General features: G+C 46.6%; 1 protein-coding gene across 1 annotated transcript in view; it reads left to right on the top strand.

Moving 5' to 3' along the window:
* Positions 1-2,957: 2,957 nt before the first annotated feature.
* The window catches only part of CACHD1 (cache domain containing 1), a 225,505-nt gene continuing 216,934 nt past the window's right edge, over positions 2,958-11,528 (top strand). Inside the window, exon 1 of the mRNA XM_007978455.3 lies at positions 2,958-3,770. Coding sequence (XP_007976646.1) covers positions 3,573-3,770 — 198 coding nt within the window. The 5' untranslated portion in view covers positions 2,958-3,572. The remainder of the gene's footprint in view (positions 3,771-11,528) is intronic.

Below are 11,528 nucleotides of genomic sequence, written 5' to 3'. Positions count from 1 at the left end.
TTGCATACTGACACCACTATCTAAAAGTTGTATTACCTTGGGCAAATAACTTTATTTCTTTGAGGCTTTTCTCTGTTGGCAACATAGGAATAGCCACATGTTCCTTTCTGGGTACTGAGAACCTCCTGGCTGTAGACACGGGGCTAAATAGAGCTCCAGGATGCATAAGTTACCATCCTGGCAAGCTTGCTTGCAGTCCAGCAGTGGTTCATAAGACTAATGTCAGGGCGGGGAAGGGGGTCTATAAAATGCATATTCCAGGACCCACCCCCCACCTCCAAAGATTCTGCTTTAGTAGACCTGGAATAGAGCACACGATTTGCAGTTTATTAAGTATCCTGAGGCTAGTGTGTTTGATGGAACACACTTTGAGAAACAAGGTGGAGAAATCAAAGCTTTCAAGTGGAAAATCACAATGCTGCTTGTTAAGTGTTGGGGGGACATTAAGTGCTGAGAGAAGAACCAAGAGCTTTGCAGCACCAAAGGAGGAGCCGTAAACTCTGTGGGGGTAGGTGTCACAGAAATGACACCTCAGCTGAATAGCAAGTAGAGAGAAGGCGAAGACTTTTGTGGATGCCAGAAAGGTGTTTTCTAGGGGTGGTGAGGAAACTGAGGGGCACAGTGGCTACAATAAGGCCAGAAGAGCAAACAGGCCAGAACACAAAGGGCTTTGTTTGTTAAGTTTACTTATCTGTGATGGTGCATCAGAAATGTTTAGATTAGTGAATGACAAGTTGAGATTTGACTTTTAGAAAGTTGATTTTGACTTCTATGTGAAGAATAGAATGAAGGGGAACAGAAAGACTGCACAGAGACCCATGAGGAGACTGGTCATAATACAGGCGAGCTGCGATGAGGAACTGAAGTCAGGCCATGGGATGCAGATGGAGAGTGGCGGATGGACACGGGAGAAATGTTGGGAGCTGGGGTGGATAGAGAGTGGGTACCTAGCTTGCAGAGTGGGTGACATCCACCTATATTTGCAGCCACACATGGATTTAGGTGGAACATGGGGGAAAGCAGTAATGAGTTTTCATTCAGGTATATCTAGTAGAGAAGTCAGGAACTTGCTAGAAAAATGGAGATCCAGGTTGAGTTTTATTTAGAAGTATGACAAACTCTAGTGTTTTAAAGATAATTGAAGGCATAGGTGTGGTTGAGAGTCCTCAAAAAGAAGAACCTTAGAGTGAAAAAAAGGTGACAGTGGATTAGAATCCCAAGAAATAGGACCTCAAGAAATACCAACATATAAAAGATGGGCAATAAATGCCTATTGTGAAGGCGTTTCAGAAGGAGTTTAGAGATGTGTGACACTTTGGTAATGGTAAACTTAAAGAATCGAATACAAAAAATAATGCTAGCTGTCATTATTATTTCTGTTCTTTACTCTTCAACTAATCACATGAACTAATATGCTTTGTCTTGCTGAGTGTCATGTCAAAGGTACAACAATTTAACAAAACAGAAGTTAAAGGATCATCTTTCTAACAAATGTCAGCTCAACTCCAGGAATAGAAGACACACAGGTAGGTTTTTAATCCCATTATTAACTCAAGAATAAATTTTCCAGTACTACTATGTGCTTGTGTGGATGATGTGGAGGTGAAGGGATTGGTCCCCACACTCAACATGCTTACCTTAGTACGTAAAATAAACATCACAGGCCAGGCACAGTGGCTCATACCTGTAATCCCAGCACTTTGGGAGGCTGAGGCAGGTGGATCACCTGAGGTCAGGAGTTCGAAAGCAGCCTGCCCAACATGGTGAAACCCTGTCTCTATTAAAAATACAAAAATTAGCAGGGGAGTTGAGAATAGAGAAGTGATCACAATGAGGTAAAAATGGGCCAGGGAGAGCTTACAAGAGAAGATGAGTTTTTAAATACAATATAGTCAAAGATGTAAAACAGAAGGTTTTTCTGTAAAATGAAAAGAGCCCAAAATCCAGGTTCTAATCCTGCTACCACCTCTGCTAGGTAATCCTGGACTAGTCCTTTAACTTGCCAGTGTTGGCTCTGTTCTCCAGGAACCTGCAAGCAGCAACCACACAGGGCTTGGAAGGGAGAGTGGCTGTTCTCCACACACACCCGGTTGACTTTTTCCAGGTGCTTCCAACAGGTGATTTCTCACCGAGCCTGAGCCAGGAGGCAGGGACAAACAGGAAGGTTACCCTTGCCTCTCCATGCTAGGCAGAACAGGTGTGTGCGCGGTGGACTCCGGTTCAGTCGTTCTTTTTCTTTCTTTCTCCTTTTTTCTTTTTCTTGTTTTTGATGGGATCAGATGGTTCATTTCCAAAGAGAGACAGAGAGAACTGTGTCTTGTTTAGGAGCAAGAGCCTTGGAGTAAGACTTGTGCTTAAACTCTGGATTTGTTTCTTATCCCCTGAGTGACCTTTGGCAATTTATTCCACCTCTCTAAACCTCAGTCTTTGTTACCTAAAAAATTGGGATAAAGATATGTATCTCCTATGGCATGTGGAGGAGATTATGATAATGTGCACACCCCAGAGCCCGGTGCCGGGCACACGGTGGCTGGTTCCAACAGAAATCTGAGGGTGGAACGCTGGCTAGTCATTGTGATGAATAACATCGAGGAGAGGGAGTGGACCTACACATGGCAGTCCCCTTCTTCCCCAACCGCTGCCAGGCAGACAGCCAGCGTCCTAGAACTTAAAAGGACTTTTCGATGGGTGGAACCTGGGCCGGGTGGGCTCCCTGGCGCGGACGGAGGCGGGGAACGCTGGCGGGGGTCTACCTCTCCAGCCACGGGAAGGTCCGTGGGCTCCCCTGCCCGGGCTGGGCCGGTCCCCGAGCAGAGAGAGAGGCTGGTCCCCGGCCCCCGGCGTCCCAGGGGGCAGGTTCTGAGGCGGGAGCCAGGGAGAGAGAGGAGGGGCAACCGGGGGAATTTCCCCGCCTCTCTCGCTAGTTCCATAAATCTCCACAGCCACCGCGGCGGCCCAGCCGGGAAGTGCACAGAGCCGGAGCGCAGCGTGGTGGCACCAGACGCCTCCCTTTCCCCACGGCTTGCTTTCTTTCTTTCAGTTGTGTGGGTTTGTGAAGCCTTCCCTTTCCCTCCTCGCTCGGGTGGCTGCCCCAGCCTCGCAGCCCGGCCGCCGCTCCTCCTCCCCCGGGCCGCCGCCCGCCCTCGCCGCTGCCTGCTAGCTGCGCCGGGACTCGCAGGAAGCGAGAGCCCCGCGGCTCGGCTCGGGCTCCGACTCCGACTCCGATTCCGACTGTCAGCCCCGGGGCCCGCGCACCCCGGCCTGCGGGCGCCCCGGCTCTCGGAGACGCCCTCTGCGCCGCGGGGGCCGTGTGGGCGCCGGGCTCTGGGGACCGCTCGGGCGGCCGCCTCCTCCCCCCACCGCCGCGGAGCCCTGCGATGGTGGCCGCCCGCGCTCCCGCGCTGTAGCCGGGCGCCTCCTAAGTTTGGGAGCCGCCGCCACCGCGACGCGGAGCCGAGCCTGCAGCAGAGGAAGAAAGTTTTGCGGGGTGCGCCGAGCGGGCCCTGGGCGCACCTCCCGCGGCCCGCTTCCTGGCGCCCGGAGCCCGTCGGCAGGGAGTTGGGGGAGGCAGCATGGCCCGCCAGCCGGAGGAAGAGGAGACGGCCGGGGCCCGGGCGCTGCGGCCGCCCCTCTGGCTGCTCTGCCTGGTCGCGTGCTGGCTTCTGGGCGCCGGGGCCGAAGCCGATTTCTCCATCCTGGACGAGGCGCAAGTGCTGGCGAGCCAGATGCGCAGGCTGGCGGTCGAGGAGCTGGGGGTCGTCACCATGCAGGTAAGTGGCCCCCGAGCTCGCCAGACATCCCGCCTTTCTCCTTTGCGCAAAGCCCCATCCCACTCCCCGGTACAAGTCCCCTGGACTGTGTGCATCGGCTCCTTGCATGCACAGAGCCTGGCTTCCCGTCGGACCCCTCTGTCCTCTGTACAGACCCCCTGACAATACACCAACTCTTCTTCCATGCACTCGTCTACCCCTGCCCTTCTCTTCTGCAGAATCCCCTGCCCTTTGCACGGAACCCACTTGACCCTGCACAGCTCCCCTCTTCTGAGTACCAGCTCCTTCATCTCGTCAAGGATTCTTCAGTTTCCTCGCACCTCTTTTCTAATTTGCACCCATTTCCCATGCAGGCTTGTTTTCACCTTGCCACCCCTGCAAACTCCCCTCCCTCTTTGTGTCCCCATCCCAGAGCAGCCAGCCCCGTCTGGCTCGGACGATTTTCCGAACTCCCCACCCTACCCCCTTGACTGCGTCCTCGCGTCCCCCCGACCGAGGCGCACCGATGGGCGCTGGGAGGGAAGGCGCCGCAGCGTACGCAGCTGCCCCGGGGACACCTAGGTCCCGGCAGAGAGCGGCCCTCGGAGAGGGCTCCGCGCTCCTTTCCCCGCCCGGGAGCATGGGGGGAGGGGCTGGCCTGGTAGATTCCCGGTAGACTCCCGACTCTAATCCTGCTGGGGGACTCTTTTTGTTGCTTTCCGCATATCCTGCTGTGGTTTGCGTGTTGTCTGCTGTATGATTTTTGTTTCGTGTGTGCCTTTTTGGGTCGAGGAGAAAGGGAGCAAAGTGAATAAGGTTCCCATTTCTCCAAATTGTTTATCATGTCCGTCCTCCTCGGGAGAGGAAGGGGGAGTAACAGAAAAACTGCCCGCAGCTAGTAAGGAATCCTGATGATGTTACTCACGACCAACAGTAGTAAAAATTGCTGAACACCAACCACCTGGAGATTCTTCCCCGCTGTTATTTTAATCCACTTGGCCATAAAGGCCCACTAGATTAGGAGAGGTTGAGATGACATTCCCAGCCTGAAACCTTTGCTATAACATTCTTAGATAAATTAACACCATTCTCTTATACATTCTAACAATCATGGGGATGAATGTGGTCTTCGAAAGATCGAAGTTTCCAAGAATGCGTTCTTGGAATAGGTTTCTGATTTCCATCCTACTGTGACCACTCCTTCCACCTCCCACCGGGAGAGGTGTTTAAGTCACTTTTGGGATTTAGGTTTCTTACTTCTTTCTTCTTCTTCCTCATCCTCTTCTTCTCTTTTTTTCTACCTTCTACTTCCTCTTTCTTGTTCTCCTCCTCCTTCTTTTCTTTTTCCTTCTTCCTCCTTCTTTCCACTTCCCCACACCAGTGTAATTGTAACCCACGAGGTTACAATTTTCCTGAGGCAAGTTCCACAGACCTTTTCTACTGTAGGGAAAGACCACTGGGATTATTTTTAAGGGTGACATTGAGGACTGAAGAGTGTATGGATTTTGAAAGGTAATTTTGCATTTATTTGCAGACACCCGGCCCTGAAGTGCAATGGAGTTGGGTTTTCTTGATTTGCATAATAATAGATAAGCTTTTAAGATGCATCATTCAACTATGCCGATCTTTCAGGTTCAGATTCAGTTGCAATTTTGTCCATATGCATTTTCTGATTTCTGATTATTGCTGAGTTCTTAGGAGTGAAGTGACTTTTAGAAAAGATGGAAAGCTAGGATTAAAAAAAATAGTGGTGAATATTTCCATTCAGAGCACAAACAGAATTGTAGTTTTGCATTGAGGCACCTCTTTTAATAAAGGAGACTTAATATATTGGAGTTATGGACTCTGCCTGTAGGATTTGTAGGCATTTGCCACCTTCACTCCATCACTAGGGCCGGACAAGAAATCTTAGGATTCTCCCCTACCCCCCTGCCCCATGCCTTTTCCTTGTAAGCTAAGGACTGGCTTTTTCTAAGATGCTGACAGCCGTTTACTGTTTCTCACCCAGTCCTTGACAAAAGGTGAAATTGGATCCCAACACATTGTCATTCAGGTAGGGATCCTAAGCAAATGTAGTTTTAAAAGGCTTCCCTGTTGAAAAAGAGACACTTCGAAAAAAAGCTCTGATCGGTGGGGGGTTTGTGCCCAAATGGCCCTTTATCTCCTCCCAACTGGCCTCTTTCTAACACCTTTGCAACCTCATTGTGGAAATGGACCTCCTGTGGACAGGGTTTTGTCTGGCAAAATGTGAAGTGGCTTCGCTCCTTTTTTGAAAGGAGACACACATACTGTATTTAAATTCTACTTCTTGAGCTGTACATTGATCTGCCACTTGCTTCTGTCTGGGAAAATTGCAGAAAGTGTCTCTTTTTAATTTAGTTAGACTGATTAAAAAAAAAAGTCGAATGCAGGTTAGATTTCTGACCTTAGAACAAAGATTTTGAGCCCCACATTCTCATCTGTAAACCTTTGGGATTTGTTCAGTGGGTCTGAAATTATGTGGGTTTAGTTACCTAAAGCGTAGGTTATATAGCCCTCCCTGCAGCATGTTGGATTTTCTAGATGTGGAGCTAATCTGTTTTTCAGAGGGAAGCCTCACGTAGGCTTTAGGGTCTGACTTCCTATGAAGATGATCGGGGTGTGGGTGGAGGGGGGACAGTTGTGTCTCTTTGGAAAAGAATGTCTTCCCTTGCTTAAGGGATTGACTCCTTTCATTTGACCTTGGTGTTCTGAGCATAGTACAGGCCTTTCAGGACAGCATCTCACTTTATGAGAAACGTTCTATAGGTCTCTTTATATGTAAAAAGTCAGTGTTCAGACTTTTATATGGCTTTTGCTGCTGAAATTCTTGAAAGACAATTTTAAAGTTTGAGAAATTACAAAGTAGCCCTCAAACCAGGCCTGCTGTTTTGCAGTATTTCGAGTGGCAGCACTTACTGCTTATAAGGAGTTGCAAGGGGGTAATTTTACAAAAACAGAAACCTAGCCTTCTTTCAGCACCATAGTTTCCCATGACGTAGTTTTTGCACTTGCTGATAGAGAAGACAGTTTGAAAAGCATCTGTCTTGAAGATTTTCTTGGAAAATTCTCCAGTGGGGGCTGCCTACTCATGATTTTTGTTGTTCCTTTTCAATAATGGACAAACTGTTTTAAAAAAATCTTTAAATAAGTTGTGCCAACGAATTTAGCCAGTGCTCTGGGAAAGCTGTCACTGAATACTGTTCCCCTGGCAGCAGACATCATACATCACGAATAAAAGTCAAAAACCTAATCATCATCTCCTCACTGGTCTGGTGCAGAGGAACCATGGTGGCGTTGAGGTCTGGGAGCAGTAAGTGGCTGTGTCCAGGGAGACGTGTTTTTGCCTATTTATTCGTGCAACAAGTTTTTATCAAGCAGTATCTTGGAGTGGAAAGAGCCCCACATTGGGTAGGTAGAGACCTGGATTCCAGCTCTGCCATTTGCAAGATGGGTGATTTTTATCTGTAAAATTGAGGATGGTGATTCTTCCTCAAGATTTGCTCTGTGAACTTAAAGGAAATAGTGCATGTAAAGGCATCTGTTAATGTTAAGCTGGGACGGAGAAATATTGATGGATCATGTGGTTGTTCTCAAATGGAGAAATAATTATTGAAAGCTTACTGAGCATGGAGCTCTATGCTGGGTATTCAGGGGATTTTTTACAAGGACATATTCCAGCACAACTCCTTAAGGAGTTTACATTCTGGAGGAGGAGATAAGATTGCACAGGTAAACCAGCTAAATAACAATGCCTGCTTGTTAGAAGGCATATCTGGCTCTGGGAGCCATTTCGCCAGGCACTTATAAGGCCCATTTAACATTATAGGACAATACAGGCTTCCTAACAGCAAGGGCCTGGCACATGGCCAGTGCGCCTGCCTTAAAGTTAGCCCAACTCTGCCGGGCTGGGCACGCTTACTATGAACTTGGCAGACAGAGCAGCAGGTTGGTCAGACAGCTGCTGGATAGGGCCTGGGAGGGAGGGAGGAGCAGTGTTTCTTCCAGTCAGGGCAGAAGAAATACCAGAAGCAAGAACTGGAGCTTCAACTCCAATTGAAGAAAAAGCAGCAGCTAGAACAGAGGCGTGTTCAGGAACTGAAGGGCTCATCTGGGGCAGAAGTGTCAAAGATATAAAGCAATGTTGTAAATAGTGACTACAGCTGGAAGTAAAGAGCAACCCTTCTTTGTATGCAGTAAAACAGCAATGCACTAAATTCATTATTCCTTTTTTTTTTTTTTTTTAAGAGACAGGATCTTTGCTGTGTTACCCAGGCTGGAGTGCAGTGATGTGATCATAGTTCACTGTAACCTCAAACTCCTAGGCTCAAGCAATCCTCCTGAGTAGCTGAGACTACACGCGCATAGCACCACACCCTGCTAATTTTGTTATTTTTTGTAGGTATGGAGTTTCACTGTGTTGGCCAGGCTAGTCTTGAACTGCTGGCCTCGAGTGATCCTCCCACCTTGGCTTCCCAAAGTACTGGAATTACAGGTGTGAGCTACTGTGTCTGTCCTGCATTATTCATTTTCGCATATATCCAACAAACTTTTGGGGAGCTTCTGCTCTATGAAGGGTCTTGGGTTAGATTAAACTGGCAGTCAAAGGTGACTAAAGCCTGGCCCATGCACTTAATCTCTCAACCAATGATGGAAATAGACACAAAAAGAGGCATTATGATACAGGTGGTTAGCGAGAGGCATAGAGGCGTTATACTGCAGTAGGTTAGTACAGTGGTACAGAGAGAAACAGGATATTGTGGGAGCATAGAGGAGCCTTGCCCAAGCCCCTTTGGTGAAGTCAAAGAAGTTAGCTACTTCTCCATTGTCCTTTTCAGTGAAATGTCCACATACACAGGCCAGTCCTAAAAGCAGGAGCAGCTGTTGCTGCTGCTGCTTCACACATGAAGGGTAGCCAAATCAGTAGTTCATCAGATGTTTCTGATTCCTTTGGTGACACTGGACAAGGTAGCTGGTGTATCTTGAATACCTGAACAGGATTCTGACTCCTGTGCCCCTTCGTATGGCTCCCATGTTTCATTTCTTTGGCCATTATCCTAGAGCTTCTGTGGTTATTGGACATAAACATCTTGCTGGCTCTATTGTAACTGCAAGCTGGTTTGCAGTCATGTTTGGTAAGATGTGTAATTTCCTCTAAATCACATGCATCATGATAGGACAGGGCTGGTTTAGAATGATTTGAATGTGTAAATTATGCAATATAGAACATTTTCGAAGAAAAATCACCTGTATATGCAAATAATGTGGTTTGATTCTATGCCTTGTGTACCATATAAGCCTTAGTGGAAAAACTGCTGTGTTGCTTTCTTTTGAAAATGGATATTTAGAATAGAAGAAAACTGACCATTGACAGACGGATGACTCTGAGTTGAACTTGTCAGGAATTAGCCCAAGAAAAAGCATGTTGAATGACTTCTGATAAACTGTCTCTGTTGTGCTTAGTACTTCCTCAACTTCCTTCTCACTAATGCCTATCTTAGCTGGCCTTATTCCTTGTGCTTATTATGTTTTTCCTGCCAATAGTACTTGAGTCTGGAAGGGCTTGGGGGAGGGAGTGGAGATGGTTTTACACTTTGTAACATGTTGGTGCTATTTCTGGTTGCTGCTTGAGGAGTTCCTTCCTTGAGCTTAAGTGGACTTGCAGACAGGAACCTTGCAGAACTCTGGAATTTTGGTATTAGATGGAGTGGGATTTATTTTAGGTATGCTTGGACCTTGGAGTAAGAATTTATTGAAAGTCAAAATATGAAGGGACAACAGGGACAAGAATTTTGACTCAGCCAGTTGGTTATTAACTGTGTAACTTCTGGCATGTTATTATATCACTCTGAACTTCAATGTCTTTGCATTTCATATAGCTGATGGCGGGAAATATACTTTAAAGGATAACCAAGTGTCTAGCTCAGGGCTTCAGGTAGGAGCAGTCAATAAACAGAAATATATATGTGAGAGCAGTTCATTTAGCACCAGGGCGCAGAACCTGGAAGGTAGTAAACATGTAGCTCCTGAGCCTGAAGGAAACTGAAATCTAATTTTTAGACCTGCAGATTTCAATATGGTCAATCCTCTGCCCCCAGGTTTTTAAGATATGGTTCACAGACCTTTGGATGTGGTGCAAAACCATGTTTGAGGCTTTCTGAAGAAAATGCTAGACTTGGCTAGTCATAGTTATTTCTTTACTTTTAAACTACAAAGATTTAAAAACATATACAAAGGTAAACAAAATAGTATATGAATATCCACATACCTCTCACCCAGCTTAGACAGTTATTAACTGATGGTCAAGCTGGTTTCATTTCTACCTCTGCCTCCACTTGCTCTTCCCCCAGATTATTTTGAAGCAAATTCCGGATATCACATAATTTCATCTATGACATTTTTATTGTATCCTTATTTAATTTATATATTTGTAATGTTTTATAATATATATAATATATTGGTATACTAGTATATAAAATTTACCATTGACAAATAGATATAAATATTTTGGAGGTTGTTTAGGCTACACTTTTTAACAATGATGTGCCTGAATGAAACCGTTGCTGAGTCTCCTAGATTTTTGCAAATTAGCTAATACCTTTGCCCAGCAAATTCCCCAGCCTTCCCGATGTAATGCCAAGCTTCTTTGGGGAAGCTCCTCTAGGTCTATCCCTAATTGTGCTGTCTGGCCCTCGATTTCATGCCTGGATTTCCCCACAAGACTGGGAAGGTCCTTGTTTTTCTTAAAGGCTGGCATGTAGCCTAGGCACACACACTGGACTGCTGCAACATGAACCACATCTACTGCTTGTCCCTGTTCTCTGCCTCTTCCAGAAGACACAAGAGTCAGAAAAGGACCAAGCAAGATAGCTGTAACTGGGAGAGAAGACAGGCAGATTGAAGAGGAAGAGCTGGACTAATATACGGTATCTTCTGATCAGTCTGTCAGCAAATATTCACTGGGTTCCTCATTACACGGAGGCTGAGAGTAATAGGACATCCAGTGCCTCGCCCTAAGACCGCAGAGCTCTGTCATATCCAGAGAGGCTAAACCAACTTGCATGGCTCAAGACAATATAGAAATAAATGCTAAAATATGGGAACCCTGAGTACACCCAGGGTTGCTATATCGAATTCGTGTTTCTAGAGGTCAGTTAGACAAAACGAATGAAGTGGACCAGGTGTAGGTAAGCAGGGAGTAGTGTTGGATGTTGCAAGCTGGAGGGCATGTGCCAAGGCTGAAGGGGGGCAGGACCACTCAGCTACTCTGTTGCCCAGTAGCCATGTGGGTCCAATGTTGTCACATGACTTTGTTTTTTATGAGAAACTGGGTGTCTGTTTTTTCCATAAGATATCTTTAAATTTTTGGCAACGAATTCAGTTTAAAAAACAAAAACAAACAAACAAACAAACAAAAACACACACACACCATGTGGGCCAAACCAAACATGTCTGCAGGCTGGATAGGGCCAGAGGCCACCAATTTGCAGTGTCTAGGTTAGGATTATTCAGCGGATTCCAGAAAGAAAACGCAGGGCTTGTGTGCTGGTTATGGGGAGGCTGATTTCTTTGTGATACAAAGAAGAACTTTCTGATAGAAGAATTCTAGAATGGATTGCTTTGAGAGATGAACTTGTTGTCATCATAATGACTTCAACAAGATGAAGGTTTACTTGGTGCCAGGCACCATGTTAGGTTTGAGATACCTACCTATCAGTTAATTTCTGATGTAATGAATGTTATGAGAGGAGTTTCGGGATG

This window comes from Chlorocebus sabaeus, chromosome 20, assembly GCF_047675955.1.
Source record: "Chlorocebus sabaeus isolate Y175 chromosome 20, mChlSab1.0.hap1, whole genome shotgun sequence".
Classification (NCBI taxonomy): domain Eukaryota; kingdom Metazoa; phylum Chordata; class Mammalia; order Primates; family Cercopithecidae; genus Chlorocebus; species Chlorocebus sabaeus.
The sequence above is the reverse complement of the archived record's forward strand: the minus strand, read 5'-3'. Positions and strand labels throughout refer to the sequence as shown.